The 21,205-nt window shown below is 36.1% G+C and overlaps 1 protein-coding gene across 3 annotated transcripts in view; it reads right to left on the minus strand.

Annotated features, from left to right (window-relative positions):
- Nucleotides 1-20,786, minus strand: part of STXBP5 (syntaxin binding protein 5) — a 177,052-nt gene extending 156,266 nt beyond the window's left edge. For all 3 annotated transcript variants that reach the window (XM_044247120.1, XM_044247119.1, XM_044247118.1), the window contains exons 1-2: nt 20,277-20,786; nt 18,961-19,058 (exon numbers count right to left, since the gene is read on the minus strand). In XM_044247120.1, coding sequence (XP_044103055.1) covers nt 18,961-19,058; nt 20,277-20,429 — 251 coding nt within the window. In that variant the 5' untranslated portion in view covers nt 20,430-20,786. The remainder of the gene's footprint in view (nt 1-18,960; nt 19,059-20,276) is intronic.
- Nucleotides 20,787-21,205: the final 419 nt, after the last annotated feature.

Consider the following 21,205-nt stretch of genomic DNA (forward strand, 5'->3'; position numbering starts at 1 on the left):
TGAGATCATGACCTGAGCCGAAGGCAGAGGCTTTAACCCACTGAGCCACTGAGGCGCCCTAATTTTTTAAATGGAACTTTAAAGATAATTGGTAATGCATTCTAAATGAAGCATTCACATACAATCTTATGATTTCTTTTCTGAATCATTTACTGTTATCCACATATCATAAAAATTTTAAGTAACTGACTTCATGAAGTCTTCCCAAAGTATTAATCCTGCTTTTTATGTATTTTTAAAAACCCCTCCATTTTGTATTCACGTTCTATATTCTTAGAGTAGACTAATTACTAGATTATAGTATCAAATATGACAGGCACAAACAGATGTGGGAATACATAAAACTGATTACTGGTTAAGTAAAAATTTTATAAGCAAATAGATCTACTAATTTGGGCCCACTGGTCTCAAAACTTTTTTTTTTAAAGATTTGTGTATTTATTTATTTGTCAGAGAGAGAGAACGAGAGCAAGCGAGCACCCAGCAGGGCAAACACCAGGCAGAGGGAGAAGTGGACTCTCTGCAGAACCAGGAGCCCAATGCGGGACTCGATCCAAGGATTCTGGGATCATGACCAGAGTCGAAGGCAGATGCTCAACTAACTGAGCCATCCAGGCGTCCCTGGTCTCAAAACTTAAGTATGCTGTGGGCATCAATCAGTAGTTTATTCACAGAGACTGCAAAATGTCTGTAAATCCAGGAAGTCAGTTATATGGAGGTCAAGAATGGTTTATTTTTATCTACACATGGAACTACTCTAGACAAAACTATACTTTCCTATGACATTAATATAGCCACTTTACTTATACCTAAGATGATAAATACACTTCCTTAATATAAAAAAGAACCACTTACTATGTACTAACTTTCAGGCTCCATGTCTTAAAAAACACAACTGTACTTAATCCTCATGTGAAGTCTAAGAGGTAGTTATTATCCATATTTTACAAATGATAATCCTGAGGCTCAAAGAAATGATTTTTCTCAAGATTACTAATGATTCTCCCTTTTCTTTTGGATAAGGTAGTACTATGCTGCAGCCAGCCTTGAAGGATTCTGAATACTACAAAAACCATATGGATTAGGGGGAAAACTCGTTAAGTCATTATTTCATAATAACAAAAAGTTCAAAATTAAATTTTAAGGAGTTGAAGTATATATGTTATATAAAGTATATAAAGTATATATGTTATATATTATAAATATATATGTATATATAAATATATAATCAAAAGATATTAGTTTGAAAGAATACAAATTCCAGAGCAAGTATTTCTCATTCCTGGCAGTTTATCAGATTTCCAGCTCTACTGCAAATTTACTAATCCCAAATTGCCTGAGAAGCAGCCTGGGTAGGCATCCTTTTTTGTTATGTTTTTGTAGATGCGCCACAGTAATTACTGAGGCATAGTTGCGAATTAAGACATCTCCTTTTCAAGTCAGTTCATATGCCAGCTCCACCAGAACTTCTGTGACCTAAGGAGAATTATTACACCTCTCCACTTTCTTGTCTATAAAGTACAGATACTAGTTTAGCTTGCAGAGCTGTGGTGAGAACTAAAACTATTGATAGTGTACTCCCCAAATGGTACCCACCCATTATCACTATTTAGTACATTCATTACTTTAACAAGAACTAAAGATACCTTATAGTAAACATACCATAATGTAAGAAAACAACTTTGACTATATTAGAGCACTAAACAAACATGTCATAGGTGCAAATATTCATATCTTCTCATATTTTTCTAATTATTATTGCTTCTTGCATATATGGTTCTTCCTACTATTGTTATTACAGAGGTAACAGTTTTATTAAAAATAGACAAACACTGTAACAAAGATCTGCTTTATAAATTATTCCTGTTGCAGCTATGTACAAAATGAAGAAAACCCAGAAGAAAAGGTTATATACTGAACAATTCTACAAAGATATTTGTTAAAGAAATGTTGATTATTATGATGCCTGCTCCTTTATATATGCATGACGAGTCAACTGTAAGACAAAGCCAAATTGTAAGGCTCCACTGAGTATTTCTTGGTGTCAACATATTTTACCTTTTAATTCTAGCACTAATGTAGTCTTCTAAAAATAGTGTTATCTGGGGCCCCTGGGTGGCTCGGGGGTTAAAGCCTCTGCCTTCAGCTCAGGTCATGATCTCAGGGTCCTAGGATCAAGCTGGGCAAGCTCCTCTGCTCAGCAGGGAGCCTGCTTCCTCCTCTCTCTCTGCCTGTCTGACTACTTATGATCTCTGTCAAATAAATAAATAAAATCTTAAAAATAGTGCTATCTTGCTATCATAGATACTTTTAGTCCCCATTTTTTTTTTAACTGCTTGCCCATTAAGAGCTAGGTTACCTACCTAATCCTACTAGTCAACTTTGTCTCTGAAATAAACCAGTTAATTTATATGGCCCATAACACAGGCCACATACCTTCTGCACAGCTACTTAGGGCTCTTGTCCAGAAAAACACCATCGTAACGCCCAAAAAAGAGCAGCAGAAGATAAGCCTAAAACAGGCTGAGAGCAAAGTCTCTGAATGCAAATCTTTTGAGTCTAGACATCCTCTAAGTAAGCAACAGTGAAGACAGAAATATTTAAGGAAAAAAATAATATGATGAAACTAGCAATTACTTAAGAATAATCAGGAAGAGACATGTGGGACAAATAGGCAGAAACAAGGACCAAGACCAGTCAAGTCTTTTTTAATATTGTATCATTAAATTCAACCCTGTATAAACGGGGTTTTTGTTTTGTTTTTGGAAAACGAGGAAGAATGGAGGAATTAGGAAGCCTTTAAGTACATCATTATTGTCACAGTAGTTAAGATTTATTAAACACTTAATACGTGGCAAGTACCATACATATATTAGCTTACAAGAGTACCTCTTCTGTAGGCTCTGTTGTTTACCAAAGAGGAAACTGAGGTACAATAAGGCTAAATAATTTGCCCAAGGCCACTCAGCTAGTTAGTAAAGCTGGGGTTTGAACCCAGGCAGTCTAACTCCAGTACACACATATATACGTGAATACAAATATTTACATATGAATCACCAAGCCTTGCTGCACAAAAAAAGAGCCAATTTTCACACGTTGAAAAAGGACATTAGGGACACCTGGGTGGCTCAGTCAGTTAAGCCTCTGCCTTCAGCTCAGGTCAGGATCTCAGGGTCCTAGAACTGAGTCCTGCATCAGGCTTCTTGCTCAGCGGGGAGCCTTCTCCCTCTGCCTGCTCTACCTGCTCTGCCTGCTTGTGCTTGCTCACTCTCATTCTGTCTGACAAATAAATTTTAAAAATCTTTTTAAAAAAAAGAAAACTCAATAGAGAAAGATAAATGTTTTCAACAAATGGTCTTGGATAACTAGATATCTACATGAGAAAGAATGAATTTGGACACTTATCTCACACTACATAAAAAATATTAGCTCAAAATAGAGATCTAAATTCAAGAGCTAATACTATAAAACTCTTAGAAAAAAGCATACATCTTTGTGACCTCAGATAAGGTTGTGACTTCTTAGATATAACCCCAAAAGCATAAACCACAAAAACAAAAGTAAATTAGATTTCATTAACATGAAAAGCATTTTGTGCTTCAAAGGACATCATTAAGAAAGTGAAAACAACAGGGGCGCCTGGGTGGCTCAGTGGGTTAAAGCCTCTGCCTTTGGCTCAGGTCATGATCCCAGAGTCCTGGGATGGAGCCCCGCATCGGGCTTTCTGCTCAGCGGGAAGCCTGCCTCCTCCTCTCTCTCCACCTGCCTCTCTGCCTACTTGTGATCTCTGTCAAATAAATAAATTAAAAAAAAAAAAAAAAAAAGATTAAAAAAAAAAAAAGAAAGTGAAAACAACAGTCCACAGAATAGGAGAAAATATTTGTAAATCATATATCCAATAAGGATTTAATATTCAGAATATATAAAAGTATAAATAATATTCAGAAAAAAAATCTAATTTAAAAATGGAGAAAGGATATGAATAGACATTTCTGAAAAAAAGATATACAAACAGCTAAAATATACATGAAAAGATGCTCAACATCATTAATCACAGGGAAATGCAAATCAAAGCCACAGTGAAATACCACTTCACCTCCTCTACTATGATTATAAAAGATAAGACAAGAGTCTGTAAGGATGTGAAGAAATGAAAACTCTCAATTAGCTGGTAGGATTATAAAGTAGTACAACCACTTTGGAAAATAATTGGCAATTCCTCTATGTTAAACACAGAGTAACCATATGACTCAGCAATTCTACTCTGAGGAATATAAACAAGAGAAATTAAAATATACATACACACAAAACTTCCACACAAATGTTCACAGCATTATTCCTACTAGCCAAAAAAAGAAGAAAACCCAAATGTCCAGTAACTACTGTATAAATAATATGCAGTGTATTTATACAACGAACTATTCAACCATAAAAAGAAAAGAACCACTAAAAGTATGGATAAATCTTACGGACACTATGCTAACTAAAGGAGCCAATCATAAAAGACTACATATTAAATAATTCCATTTATATATGAAATACTCACTGTAGATGAATCCATAGAAATAGAAAGTAAATAAGTGGTTGTGAAAGACTGGGTGCAAAGGGTGAAGCAGAGTAACTGCTAAACAGGTATGGGTTTTTTTTTACCAGGGTAAAGAAAATATTCAGAAACTCAGAATGCTGATGATTGCATCACTCAATGGATATAATGAAAAGCGCTGAACCATACACTTTAAAAGGGTAAATTTTATGGTATTGAAAAGTACCTCAGTAAAACTGTTATTTAAAAAAAAAAAGGAGAATCAGCTTGTATGAATGATGAATGATAACACAAATAAGGAAAAACAAAAGACAAAATTTAAGGCTGAAAATGACTGCAATTATTAATGAAACAAATTAAACATTATATTCTTAAGTAAAGTTTTAAAAATCCCTTTTATCTAGGATTAAAAATATCTGTCACAAGCAATGAATTTAACTATTTAGCAACTTAACTGAAATGCAGCATAATAGGATGTTAAAAAAAAATCACACTACAGTTCAGTATTTTTGCAATTAAGCTCCTTATTTCCTTCTGTCTTGCATTCAATTTTTAAATATTTTTATTTCATTCAAGATTTAAACACAGGAAGTATTTAATAGATGATACACAACAGATAAAACCCTTCAAAAGCTTTTAAAATTCCATGAATCTATAAGCTCAGCCTATTCTTTTTACCTTCCAATCACTTGTTAGGCTGGTATTACAATCACAGCAACAGTTCCTCTGTTCATCCTGCCCCTGGATTTCTACCATCCTGTCAGCAAAGTAGTATAAAAAAATAGTCAAAGAAGCAGGCAAGGAGACCCCTGCCAGTGGTAAGTTCTGAGAGTACAGCTTCTAGGCAAGTTTTCACTACTCTCACTACCACTGTGTATTGCGTGCATATTTTGGCAACCTCTGCTTTTATGAAGAATGAGATAATATCAAGACAGTAGATATTTAATAAATTATTAAGATTTTTAAGGATCACATATATTCTCAGAGAATCTGTTCATCAATTCCTGTCAACGAAAAAAAGGGAAAAGAAAGTACTGCCATTATTCCAACCTATACAGAAGTGACACATCAATTTTCCAAATTAGGAATGTAAGCCTGGAATACATATAAAATGGAAAGCAAGTGGAGAACTTTGATAGGCTGTGCAGTTTCTAAAAATATATTTATATTCTGCAAAGTTTGAAGATGAGAATACAGATAACTGAACTTTTCATGAACTCGTGACTAATAAATTATCCTACAGTATCATACATTTAATTATATAACATTATGTAAAAGGAACTTTCATTGAACATATATTCTGCTAGCAAACCAAGAACGACTTTGAAGGGTAAACTGTTCCTCCCTGATTAAAATTATCCATCATAAACCCTGATGATTTCCACTAACTTGTTACCATTTATTTTAGTGCATTCTTACACTTTTAGCAAGCAGAGTAATTCACATCTCTACTAAGGCTTCGAGGAGCTGCTACTCTCAACCGGCTTAATACCCTGAATAAAAGCTCAGTGGATTTTTATTTTTAATGGCTTATGTCTTGAAGAAACTTAATCACAATGTGATTACTTTCAATAACAAAGTTAAAATCTAAAGACCACCATAATGTGGTCAAAGAATAGTGATGAAAGCACTCTAAAAATGAAGAAGAGCTTTAGCATCAGACCAACTCCACCATTTAGTGTAAACATAAACAACAATCATTGAGCAGCTGAGAAATTTCATTTCTGTTATTTCACATTATAAGATATAAGTGCCAGTCAACAAAAAAAAGATGCAGTACTTCATACATTTACCCGACTCAAAAAAATGGAAATATTTCAAATGATCTGTGATAAATAAGACAACCTATGTGTGGCTGAAGCTTTCTCATTTGAGATTGCTTCACCTGCCTCCTCCACCTGATCAGTGTGACCACCACCTACCTGCAAGACTTCAGAGGTTAAAGACTCAAAGGGGGTCCCAGTCATGAATGGAGAGTGGGGAATCCTTAACACTTTCGTGAGTTTTGCCTCTAAGAGCTTCCCACAGCAAATATCTGAGAAAAATCCCCTCCTGCTTCCAGCAATGGGTGGAGAAAAGCAATGACTTTTAAATACACTGGAGCATTCTGTTCTTAACAAGACCTTCCTTCAGGAGAAACTAATGGGAGCCTAACCAGCTGGGGGTTTATCAGAGCCGAACTGATGAGGCGGAAGGGAAATACCCGACTCCAATCCACTCTAGCCATCCTAACTTACCTGGGGGAGGGGGCTGTTGGTGACTAAGAATCACTTGAGAGTTTCACAGTTCAGAAGCTCTGTCTCACGAAAAGACTAAGACCTAATCAAACAGAATGCTTCTCCTCCCCTCACACCTTACCACCAAAAATGAATCTAGATACAAACCTTGCACTATTCACAAAAAATTAACTCAAAATTAATCGCAGACCTAAATGTGAAATGCAAAACTATAAAACTAGAAGATAACATAGAAGAAAACTTAGATGGCCCTGGGTATGATAATGACTTTTTAGGTACAACACCAAAAGCATAATCCCTGGGGGAAAAAAAAAATTTGATAAGCTGCACTTCTTTAAAATTAAAGCCTTGTGCTCTGTAAAACACAAGGTCAAGAGAATGAGAACACAGGCCATAGACTTGAAGAAAATATTTAGAAGACTGAGATCCAAAATATCCAAAGAATTCTTAAAACTCAACAAGAAGAAAATAAACGACCCAACTAAAAAATGGGCCAAAGACATTAACAGACACCTCACCAAAGACATACAAATAGCAAACAAGCATATGAAAAGATGCTGTATAATATGTCACCAGAGAAACGCAAACTAAAACAAGGAGTTACTGCTACAAACTTAACAAAATAGCCAATATCCAGAACTGACAATATCAAATGCTGATAAAAATTGAGATCAAGAGAACTCCTGTTCACTGCTGGTGTGAATGCAAAATGGTACGGCTACTCTGGATGACAGTCTGGTAGTTTCTTATAAAACCAAACATAGTCTTATCATACATACAATCTAGTAACTGCACTTGTTGGTATTTACCCAAAGAAGCTAAAAGCTTCTATACACACAAAAACCCACACAGGGATATTTGTAGCTGCTTCATTCATAATTGCCAAAACTTGCAAGGAACCAATCTGCCCTTCAGTAGGTGAAGGGATAACCAAACTATAGCCATCCAGGCAATGAAATATTATTCAGCATTGAAAAAAATGAACTATCAGCCATGAAAAGACACAGAGCAGAAGTTACGATGTGAAAGGGCTACAAACTGTATGATTCCAACTACAGGAACATTCTGGAAAAGGCAAAATTCTAGAGACAATAAGAAGATAATTAGTTACCAGGAGTTGGGGATTGCAGGGCAAGAAGAGATGAATAGGTGGAACACAGAGGATTTTAGGCGATGAAACTATACTGTATGATACTGTATGGTGGATACATGTCATATATTTGCCAAAACCCATAGTATGCATAACAGCAAGAGTGAGCTTTAATATAAACCACGGACTTTGGATGATAACGTGTCTGTGTTGGTTATTCAGTTATAACAAATGTCCCACTCTGGTGGAGGATGGTGATAATGGAGGGGGTATGCTGAGCACAGACAGGGAAATTTGGGAAATCTCTGTACCTTCTGCTGAGCCCAAATACTGCTCAAAAAATAGTCTATTTTAAAAATTAATATTTTAATAAATGAAGTTAGCTACATCTTCATGATAAGGGTGGACATAATTTTACTGCTGACTCACAATTTTAACATTCTGCTAGTCTGCTATTTAAGCAAAACTATAATGTGTACTATTTCTGCAGTAAAAATGTAATAAAATGTTAAAAATAACTATGAAAGATGCATAGATCAACATTAAAACCTTCCTTAATGCAACATAACTACTTACAATAAACTTCCAATGGTATTTGAAAAATTATTTCAGTGAACTGCTTCCTTTTCATGTGAATGAAAGAAATATCAAAACAAACAAGTAACTACCATATCCAGACTAACTCATAGTATTCACTGAATTGAAATAGGCCTCTAGTTACCTCTTCTACTATTATTTTTGGTAAGAATTTTTTATTATTGGTAAACAAATTAGAGTTGTTGAAAAAATATTCATCCTTACTATTCCTTGTTGTGGAGTTAGGATTTTCTCTAAAGGAGTCAAAGTGAATTATATTTATTATCACAGGCAATTATTTAGAATAGCTTTTGATATATAAATATACTTTGAAATGAATCACTTGCTCACTCTACCAGAAATACGGGCATACAGAGTGGTCTGGGTTAGAGAAACAAGAAACAATGTGCATTCTGACATATCAGGTAAAAACAGTCTTTTTATCCCAGCATCCATTCTCAGATGCTTAATGGCTAAGTTCTTTTCTCAAGTGTGGCAAAGTGAATTTTAAAAGAAAAATACAACCTATTATGAAAAATACAGTACAGACACTGAATAGATGGAAAAGTCGGCTCCACTTTTTCTCCTTTTCAAAAGACAAAAAGAAAAAAAAATACACAAAAGGAAAGCAATTTAGCAGAAAGTACTGCAATAGCTGATGCCACTAGATTTATAGTCACCTCTGGCAGAGTACTGCTGTGAAAAAGCAGAGGTACTGCTCTTACAAGAAAAGATTATGTACTTTCAAGAAAGGGTAAGATTAATCACTCCTCAATAGACAACCTCACCAAGAAAACTTCAACAATTCTAGATTAGCACTTACTGAAAGGGAAACACAAACAAAACTTAAACTAGGGATATACAAAATCCTTATTTTAAAATTTAAAAAATCTCATGTAAACGGTAACTACCATATAATTTCTAAGACTATGTATTTTACAAATAACATGGGCTAAGCAAACCTTAATTTTCAAATGAAGAATTATAAGACCAAAAATATTAGCCACTTTTTAGTTAAGACCCCTTTATATTTTCCATTCCAAGGGAATCTAAGTTACTCTAGAACAGCATTCATTTTTAATATTATTTATTATTTAAAGTAGGCTCCACACCCAATGTGGGGCTTGAACTCACAACCCTAAGATCAAGAGTCATATGCAATACCGACTGAGCCAGCCAGGAGGCCCTCAACATTCATTTTTAAATTACAACGCCAGTAAAGAAATACCCTGAGCATGTCTTCATTTATTTGTCTTGGGGAACAACTTCCAAAAGGACTAACACCAGTTAGAGAAATGGAATCAAGTAGAAATTAGCCTTATTTACTGAACAAAATACTCTTACTTAATGCTACTTGAAAATGATGTAGTGAGCAACTATAAAAATTTTTCAAAAAGCAGATCTGATTTCAGTTTTCAATTAAAGTATCACACATTTTTCCCAGGGAACATGCAATATATTCAACTCTAAAGAACGTAACCATGCACCTGAACTTGCTTCTAGGAACTTTACAAGTTTTCTTTTTTTTTTTTTTTTAATACATTATTTTTCAGGTTGTTTTCTTTCACAAATGAAAATTGGTTATTTTTTAATCAAAATTTGTAAACAATTACAAAATGGCAATATTTTAGTACAGTGCTTACATTCACTTTTACCTTTAAAATTTTTCTGAGAGTCTAAGTGGCTCAATCAGTTAAGCATCTGCCTTGAGCTCAGGTCATGATCCCAGGGTCTTGGGATCCAGAGCCCCAAGTTAGGCTCCAGGCAGGACAGGGAGCCTGCTTCTCCCTCTCTCCTTCTGCCCCTCTCCTGTGGCTTGTGCACTCTCTCATGCTCTCTCAAATAAATAAAATCTTAAAAAAAAATAAAAGTATCTATATAAATGTATCTACATTTCTATATAATATTAATGAAAATATTAAAAGCTACAAATGCAAACACTTTTAAGCAAAATTGGGTAGTAAAGGTCTCAAACAAGCTGAATGCTTTATTAACAGAAGTGATTACTAAACTGCCCCTGAAGACACCTAATTAAGCATCTTCATTATCATATTAACCCCATCCAAAAAAAAGCCTCTTCCATAGGACCAAAAAATATTTACAGAAGTTTTAACCTGGCTTACAGAAGTACTATATATCATTTAGAATTACTAATTTTTTCTTAAACCATTTTCCATTTATGACTAAAATGCTAAACTTAAACTGATAAGTTTCACAAATTATATTTGCATTAACTACAAAAATGCCTGTAGTGGTTCCTTCCTGAGCGTTCCTCGCCACTATGGATTTAAAAGAAATGCAGCCTGATGAATTAAAACAGGGATTTTAAACTGGCGAACTTTAGCTTGTGGGCCAAATGCAGTCCATTGCCTGTTTTTATAAACAAAGTTTTATTAAAACACATCTATACTCCTTCTTTCACATATTGTCTACGGATGCTTTTATGCCACACTGGCAGAGTTGAATAATTGTGTTAGAAACTAAAAAGCTAATATATTTACTATCTAGCCCTGATTCCTGAACTAAGAATCTAGATCTTCATTATTTTAAATGCATGCAAGAGCACACACACACCCATCTTCTATATGGTATTTAGTAGAGAACATATTAAGTTAATCATTTAAGAATGTGTGTTCCTGGGGTACCTGGGGTGGCTCAGTCTGTTGAGCAGCCACTCTCTGGTGCTGATCTCAGGATCCTGAGATCAAGCTATCTGTGGCGCTCCACGCTCAGCAGGGACTCTGCTTCAGAATTCTCTCTCCTCCCTGTCTCTTCCAGAATACATAAATCTTAAAAAAAAAAAAAAAAAAAAAAAAAAAGACTTTGTGTTCCTTCTGTTGTGCTATTTATTTATTTATTCTGTTGTGATTTTAGGATTATATACCAACTACTGTCCAGATTCTGGACTCTTGATTAAGCAAAGGATACTAGTTAATTGTTTTGCATCACTTTAAACTCCACTGTATCTTCTCATTTGTGGTAATGTTTCTGACAATTTGTTTTAAAAGAAAATACCACTCAATATTATAGCTATAATTTCAAATTATAATTTCGGTTATGTAAAAATGTCTAAATATTACTTATAAAGAAGAGTAGTGTGGAAATGCTGAATTAAAAGAAAGATGGCTACATGGGTGGAACTGGGGATGGAATTAAATCAAATACATAATCACAAAGACAAAGGCACTGACCTTTAAAGGTAAGAATTACTTTAACAGGGAAAAATTATTCTAGATTGAAGGAATCACTAAACAAATGGCCCTCTGTGGAACAGGAAGTAGTAAGAAGTAAACTGTGTCAACAATTCTTTCCCCTACTTATCCTCCACAGCCAAAAAAGAAAAAGTTATGCAGTAAACAAACTACTGTCCAAAATTTCTTTAAAATGAAACACAAGTAAGAGATTCAAGCAACTAGGTTTACTAAATCCAAAAGTGGGTAACTATATTAATAAAAACCATTCAAACATAAAAGGTGATACATAGTAAAATGCCATTTTCCATGTATTATTCTGTTACATTCTCAACAGATCTGTTTAGGTCAAGCTAAAAACATTTCATTATCTGTAATCCCAAGACACTACACACTTTCTAATGATGATACAATGCGGAATCACTGCAAGAAGTTCTCATTTGTACATTACAAAACAAAACAATACTGAAACTCATTATTAACTTTCTTCTTATAAATAATGTGTCACTTCCAACACATGAAGTTAAAGCCAAACAAAAACAAACAAAGCTTACCTTTCATTTAGTGATACCCCTACGGTCCAATTACCTACATGTACATTACTAGTTACTACTCCAAGTAACTAAACAATTACCAAATTTAGCACTCAACTTATACACCAGCAATTCAATAATCCCTATATTAAATCTCTTATATAAAAATTAATAAAATCAGGTGACTAGGAACTGTGAAAATTAGTAATGGGAAATCTCACTAAAATAGAAGTTGGGAGGTTTTGGCAGGGGAGTTCTCATGCCCCTACCGCTTGTGGTTAGTTGCAGAGCTAAAAGGAAGAGATGGACTTGACCATGCAGTGGATACTACTCTTATTACTCCAGCCAGAGGCAACACTTTCCTCATCACCTCCCCAGGCAACAGCTACACCAATGAGAAGCCACCACACTTTGAATTCCTGGTTTACTCAAATGGACAGATACTTCCTAACTACCTTCCCAACTTACCCCATTTCTCCTTAAAAAAGGGTCCTATCCTTTGTTCCCTGCACTTGCCTAGAGTTTTTCAGCAGCTGGTTTGTTCCAGCTTGCAATTCTCTTTCATTTTCTAATAAGCCCATCTGCTACTGATAAAAACTGAGTTTTACATTATTAATTTTGTGTAATTTCATTTTGATTTTATATCCTTACTATTTACACCCAAGAAAGGAAAGAAAGTAAACTAGGTTAACAGTATTTTTAAAATACCCCCGTTTCCTATGTCATAATGAGACTTCATCTGTTATACAATAAAAATGCAATCCTAGTATTTTAAATATCCAATGTGAGTTGTATTTCAACAATGAAAAAAGTGCATGTTTTTCATATACTTTTTCCTGCTCCCTTTTGTAAACAAACATTTACATTTGTGTAGCTACAGACTTGGATTTTGGATGCAATCAATGGATACAAAGTAAAGGACCCTACAATGGGATGGAGTCCAGTACTTTATCCTCTTTAACAGGTACTCAGAACAATCAATCAGAAGATGGCTCTAGATGGAACTGATTCAGAGCATTCCCAAATCTTCCACAGAAAAAGAAACTCTAAGATCCTAGAGCTGAAAGACTCGTGATATCATGCATCCCAATTTCCTCATTGTACAGGAAAGGACACTGAAGCCCAGACTAAATTTTAGCTAGCTTAACCAAAATTAGTTTGAAGACTAGAACACAAATCTTCTAAAGATAAAATGATCCTTTGAAAATTCCTTTATCTATTCCCTTCAGGACGGCAAAGTCAGGTTATGATTTTAAAGGTAAATGATACTAAAAACAAAGGGAAAACACAGAATACCAAACAAAAATCCATCTACTTAAGGAAGAAAGGCTTACTAAGCAGACTTGATTCCCTACTAATTTTCAATTCCCTTCAGATTCTATCATACCTTGTTTCCCTCAAAAAGAAATTCACTGCAAAGTAACTGCTTCTAGGCAGGCATCGTTTCTAAAGTAAAACTGCCTATTCCTCCCGCTGCAGTAGTTCATGCTGAGAATCACAACCTACTGCTGACACGGTACTCATTCTTCCTTTTATACAAAGTCCTCTTTAATAAAGAGCTAAGAGTTGAGAAGTAAAAGTATTTCAAAGTCCTTGTTTCTCCTCTGGAGCTAGAATTCCAAATGACTAGAATTCTTCCATGGACAAAAATGATGGCAGCAGAGAAGAGGAGATAAAAATCTGGCTTAATTCTAGCTAAATTTCACTTTTAACTATTTCACTTTGAACTAATCTGAACAAAAATCAGATTCCTAAATTTTTCCAATACTGTAATTGTTTTCAAAATAAAAATACTAAGCAGCAAGTCAAACATTCTAATGCTATCTTACAAGTGCAAAATTACTAAACATTTACTGCCTACTATGCCCAAGAAACTTTCACATAGATTATCCCATTACGTCTCAATAGAAATTTTGCAACCTTATGACTGAGGAGAACAGGGCCATTTCAATCAAAGAAAAAAAGAACAGTACTTTTTCAAGATTTTTGAAAACAACTGCATTAGCTACAAATATAAATGAAATTAAGGCATTCTTAAATAATTCCTGACACCTAGATGCCTCTCAACAAGTATCTGCTGAAATGAAGTAATGAAGGACCTGAATATAAAACTAATATAAAAACTTCAAAATATCATATACTGAGTATTCACCAAACTGTCTCTGCATGGCCTTAAAAGCTACACATATGCATTATTGCATTTAATCGTGATGCTAACCTCATGACCTCAGTAGGATTATTATCCTATTTAACTGATGAACAACCTGGGCTAAGTCCAGTGGAACACCTAGAACTATGTGAGGCTAAGCTGCCATACTGACAGCAGGGGCAACCCTGACATTTAGTACGTAGAAGCCAGAGATATTAAATGGCTTGCAATGTGCTGGATAAACCCACTGAATTATCCAGTCCAAAATGCTACCACTACTGAGAGACACTAATCAAGATAATTCAGGTTAACATTCAATATTCTCCATCAACTGGCCCCTATTTCTGTCTCCAATTCAATTAGCATCACTATTCCAAACTATCTCTTTAGTACTCCTCTTAACTATCATAATTCACTTTTCTCCTGTTGCCCATACTGTTTGCCTAGAATAATTTTCCCAGTCTGTCTTCCCTATTACTCTATGTGATCCCCATCTACTAATGTGGCATCAAATGTAATGACTTTACCTGCAATCTGACTTTGCAGAATGTCAGTAAAGTCCTAAATAATACTCTAAACTCAATTGTTTAACTAGTTGGGTCTTTCAGTTAGGGCTGGAAACTTTCTGAAGCATCACGTTCTCCATTTTTTTTGAATACTCACCTAGAACAATATACAGCCACTGGGAATTAAAGAATTGTTTCTTGAAGGACACAGCATCTTCATTTTAAAAGGGGGGGTAAAAAAAAAAATGAAAGACACCTCATTCCCTTAGTATCAAGAAAAGAAACAGAATTCAGGCCACAGTTTATAATCCAATGTTAGCACTTAGTAAGTGTTGGTTAAATGAACTCCAACATACAAAAATCAACTTGTGAGTCTGCACTCAACAATATTACATTACACTACAGTTTAGAGGACAATCTATGCCTTAAAATATATGGAAAAAACCAATCCAAGCCTTATCAGAGACTGCCTATTTTACTGTATCTTCCACAAGTTAAGAAGACAATAAATGAGGTTCTCCAATAATGCTGATAATTATAAAAATTCATATAATTTTTTTTTTAAAACTCAATAAATTTGAAGTTTCATTTTTCTGCTTAGTCCTTGAAATAGTCACACATAACATGACTTCCTTGCATTCAGACAAAAATACATTACAAAAGCCAGGATACCTCACGGTTACAGTAATTCAAAATTATACTAGTAAACCAGGAGTCTAGATAAGGACAACAATAACATTACTAGAAATGCCTTCATTCTTCAGTTAAAACCTTTTTTCCCTTTCTAGATATTGATACAAAAATAGATAATTAGAAATTGTATCCCAATAATTTTCAACGCAGATTAATCATAAAAGTCAAATTATACCTACTTCTACATGACAAAAAGAAGAGAATTAAGATAATTAAATCCTATCACAGCTATATGACTTAGTATATAAAATCACATTTTCCTGCTTCCTATCAGTAAATGCATTCCAACCTCACATTGTTTTCAGTAACCAAGAAGAATGAACACAAAGCATGCTTACAGTATCATTCACTAGCTATATATTAATGCAAGAGACATATTAAATATATCTTGCCTCATTAATAGTTAGAAAATTATTTAAAAATTCAGATTTTCACTAATTCTTATCTTATAATACAGATATCAGATGTAACTTTCTCATCTAGTTTTTTATACCTCAAAGTAGATTAATTTATTATAGTCCAACATTCAGGAAGCCATTCTATTAGTCAGATCAGACCTGTAATGCAAGTTCTAATAGCCCAATCCTACTTCTGAAAATATCTCCTAGTTTCTGCTCCACAATCAAAGGAAAGAAAACACTTTATCTACAAGAATATTTCTGCTCCAAGACACATTTTAGGACAAATTTATTATAGGCTACAAGAGTCTAATGTGAGAGGAAAATAAAGGAGTGAAAGAAGTCAACTGAAACAGCAAAAAATATAAAAGAACAAGAGCAACAGAATATATGTGTAGTAAGTCTGCATGTTAAGCCAGTAGAGCTTTGAAATTAGAAACTATTGATTTTAATTTAGCTTTGAAAATAACAAAGAACAGAAAAATACAGATCTTAAATTACATATGTTTATATTAAATGAAAATAAAAAGGTCTTAGTCATTTTCTATAAATCAAAGCCACAATAAATAAAGCTCATAAGCTTATCTGATACTTAAACCTAACAGAAGAAATGACTAGCTGCTATCACTGGTAGGCAAACCAATTTATCACTATGGAATGTTCACATAAATCTCATTAAAAAGTAAAAACGTATTTGGTAGTTTTCCTGACTTCATAAATACAGTAGGAAATATTCTAAAATTTAAACAAATAAAAAAAAGAGTATAACTATAAACTATAATTACATGTTCACTTTCATTTAGTGTTTAGCTATTAAAACGTATAAGCAATTCATGTACAAGTGAGGACTCTGGACACCCGATCCTTGCGTTTATTTGGCAATTAGAATCAGGCCTATATTTTAATTCTGTTGCATCAACTTGCTAATTACTCAAATGCATTAAGGGTAACAGTCTTGTCTAAGGAAAACATTTGGTTTTATAAAATTGGACTCACTAGTGGTACTTATATTAAAAATAAAAAGGGCAGACTTGCTGTTTGGAAAATTGAGACTACACTGAGACAATGGCAAAAGTTGAACCCATTTAAAAGAAAAGCAGAATCTAAAAATAACTGATATAACTCTTTTTTTTTCCCTTTTCTTTTAATCCAGTAATAATATGTGGGGTGGGGGGGAGGAGAACAACAGCAACAAAAATCTGCTTTTAGTTCCAAACAGTCCATCTAGAGTCAATAATGCACTATTCTTGTCACCATATGGAATTTTGCTGCATACCTAGTACCCACACTGACAAAATTAAAATTATTGTCCCATCTTCATGAGACTAAAATAGGAACCCTAAACTAGAAGGTAACGATCACTGGGTTTAGGAATAAAAACAACTAAACACTTGCAGCCAAAAATATTCTAGTCTCAAATATCTAGATATTTGGGCAAGAGCCCTTTAAGACATACTCTTAGAAATTCACAGATTCAGGGGCGCCTGGGTGGCTCAGTGGGTTAAGCCGCTGCCTTCAGCTCGGGTCATGATCTCAGGGTCTTGGGATCGAGTCCTGCATCGGGCTCTCTGCTCAGCAGGGAGCCTGCTTCCTCCTCTCTCTCTGCCTGCCTCTCTGTCTACTTGTGATCTCTCTCTGTCAAATAAATAAAAACAATCTTTAAAAAAAAAAAAAAAAGAAAAGAAATTCACAGATTCAGATCTAGCCTGGTCAGATTTTACCATTTTAACAGGAATGTCCACAGTACTGGTATTTACTATGAATGTAGACTTCACTCAGTAATATATATCAATGGCCTATCTGAAAAGTTTTTTAAGTATTTTGAAAGATAACACATTAATCATAAGTGAAACTTGAGGCATATCCTGATACCATATACAGTACTTTAGAAAATTATAAGGAAAATCAAGGCACATGTTTAACTAAAATGCAGGTTCCCCTCCCCTCTTCTCAGGATCCAGATAAACCTAAAATGTGAGGGGTAAAGCTCCTTCCTTCTCTTTATTTTTTTGACAACAGTAATTCTATTGTGATCATATAGTGATTTTTTTTAAAATTTACAAACACATTACTTCATATGTAGAAACAGATATCCTAAAGAACAAAGCATTTGCTCTTAAAAGTCTTGCGTTTTAAGTTTAAAAATAAAGGCATTTTAGTTAAGGATGGTTAAATTTCACGATAAAAGCAAACAATTTTATTTCAAGTTCAATAGTATAAAAGTGAGGAGTATTCTCCACTGCTAAGACAAAAAAACTGAACAGGTATTTGGAAAAACTATGCTATGCTATGACAAAACTATTATGGTTCATGCACAGTCAGGAAAAGTAATTCTCCTTATACCAATGCTTCAGAGTACAGCTAACTTAACAGTTTCTACATACATATAAAAATGGAGGCTACAAAAGGGACTACACTTATCCATTTGCATTACCCTAACAAATTTTCTAAAACTTCTAGAAATATCAACTCTTCATAACTATTCATATAAACTTAATTAACAGGATTTGTCTTCTAATGTTTTTTCTCAATAGGCAAGTCAGAAACAACCAAATCAAATTCAATCTCTAATTCACTAGAATGATAAGTCATAAATTCAGCATCTACCGATGCCCAATATTTTTAAAAAGCAATTTAGGTGCATCCTATACTAGTGCTTTTAAACTTCATTTCAAGCCACATTCCATTCAAAATACCCCTATACCCCTAGTATACACTAGCAGATAGATTTCCCCTTGGAAACTTCTAGCTCCTTGCAAAGACAGTAGTTACTACAGCAAAACTTTAGAACTCTACATGGATACATATTTAGCTACTATAAACTTAGAGATGAAGAAACACTCCAGCCACATATAGCCTGAATAGATGTATAATCAAGGGGAAAGCCAATACCACATGATTTCACGGTATATATATTTATATATCTGACCACACCGTTTCTTTGGAATTAAAACAGGAAAAGCAACTAATAGCAGTACGGAAGGACTGCAGAGAATACAGTAAAAGTTGGTTGCTGGGGAGGGGCAATTTAAATGAAAGGATACAGCCTTAAAGCACCAGTCTGAGTTCCAACTGCCAGGATCTTCTGTACAGGATCAAAGGCCAAGGCTGAAGGTTGATAGGGAAATCCATGGCGAACAGTCTATGGATGGGCAAATGACATCACAGCAACGAAGGCAGCAAGCAGAATTCAAAAGCAGAAAAGTCAACAGAGGCATTAGCATCTAGAACCAATTATAATTGATGCAGAACCCATACACATGCACTTCCTACCTTAAAAAAAAAACCTATAAATGTATATTAACAAAACTTATTTACATAGAACCTGAAATTTTTAAAAGTGTGTGTATATACATAAATATATATCTCTCCCAATTTTACATTTTAATTTCTAACTTTCCATAATACTGATATTCTATAGAAGAAAATTTCTTATTAACATTTTATACTATCATGTCTGAAACCAAAATACTAAAGAGATGGTAGTCAAAAATTCTCAAAATTAATGTAAAAATGCAATTCATGCTTTATTTCAAGTGTGGTAACTTTGCTACTTTATTCAGATGCTAAATGACAAATACTGCTTAAAAAAAAAAAAAAGCTGTCCTACAATAAGTTTTGTCAAGGATTCAGTAAAGCAATTATCAAACATCTATCCCCAAATTTTGCAACTGTAACAGAATGAAAATAAGTACATATATTTTTGCATTTTGCTATAGAACCCTTAATTTAGGGCATTAGGGCAATACAAACACATGGTATTTTATGGCCAAGTATTAATATCAAGACAAATTTGTATTTCTCACTGAGCAGCCAGTGAATTAATTCGCTGCATCATTCTTTCCGAATTACAGACCGCTGTGGGAATGGTGCCATTAATGGGCAAAAATCACAGTACCAACTTTTTAATCAAACATAGCGATAAAAGGACCCTGTGATTTCATATTTTAAGCTTCCTACCACATTTTAAGGGAAAGGTGAGAAACAATAATTCATTAGGCACCGTTCCCGAAGGAAACTTCGGAGTTGGTGAATTACATTAAAATGTTTGCATACAAAGGCTCTAAGGTTATTAAGAATACTAATTAAAGGTCAGTAAAATACGGGAGAAGCAACCTTGAAATGACTGCTGCAAGTGAAAAGGGGAAAGAAGAAAAAAAAAAAAAAAAAAAGCCCGAAAGGAGTAAGATGATGTCAATCTCCAAAATAACCCACTAAGCAAATGTTTGCTTGAGGAGGAGCGAGCCCTTCATTCGAGGTATAATTATTACTGGCGTTCTATTCCCTCGCACTCCCATGAAAAGCCCAAGCCGCCCCCTAAAACGACCCCAATTTTCGCGGGGCTGCGAGCTCCGTTCACCTTGCAGAGCTGAAAGTGCTCGGACTGGAGCGTTTCCTGGATCTCGGGCTCCCGGTTCCCAGCCGGGTGCTGCTGTTGCTGCTGCTGCTGCGAGGCCGAGGACGAGCCGGCGGTCAGGCCGTCCAGCACCTTCCTGATGTTGAATTTCCTCATGGTCTCGGCGGAGCTCCCCCGCAACCCGCGAGGGGAGGCAAGGGGCGTCCCCCGGCGCGGGAAACAAGCCCGGGCCGAGGGCAGCTTCCACCGAGGACACGGAGGAGTGGGGCAGAGTGGGAGTGTGAAGGGAAGGAGGCAGCTGGGGAGAAGCACAAGATAATCCAAACAGGAAATACTGCGACGACGAAAGAGCAGCGGCCACCAGAACCCCGGGCGGCGACCCCTCTTCTTCCGAGGCCGCCGCCGCTCGCCGCGGCAGCTGTGGCGCCGCTTCAGCCACCGCCGCCGCCACCTCGCTCCGCGGCCCGGCGGCACAGCAGTGGCAGCGGCGCCCGGAGCCCGCACTGCCCAGCCTCACCTGGCCGCAGGCTGACTCTGCGCCGCGCCGCCGCCCCGGCTCGCCCCCGCCGCCACCGCCGCGTCCATGGCCCGCGGCCCCGCCGCTCGTCGCCCGCCCCGGCCCCGCAGTCCCTCGGCGCTTCCTCCCGCTCCTGCGCTTCCTCCTCCTCCTCCCGGGGGTCGCTGGCCCTCAGTCCACGGCCGCCGCTCGGCCTCCCCGCCGCTCAGCGCCTCTGCCCGGCCGGCATCACACGCTGGGCGCCCGGGGTGGGTCCCCGCGCTCTCCGCCTCGCTCCTCTGCCGCCGGACCAGCCCGCCCTCGCTCCTTCAGAGCCCCCGCTGCCTTCCTCAGCGCCGCCGCCGCCGCCGCCGCCCAGGCTCCCGCCCCACCGCTCCCTCTCGCCTGACAGGGTGCCTCGGCACACGACACCAAC

The sequence above is a fragment of the Neovison vison genome, chromosome 1 (genome assembly GCF_020171115.1).
Source record: "Neovison vison isolate M4711 chromosome 1, ASM_NN_V1, whole genome shotgun sequence".
NCBI lineage: Eukaryota > Metazoa > Chordata > Mammalia > Carnivora > Mustelidae > Neogale > Neogale vison.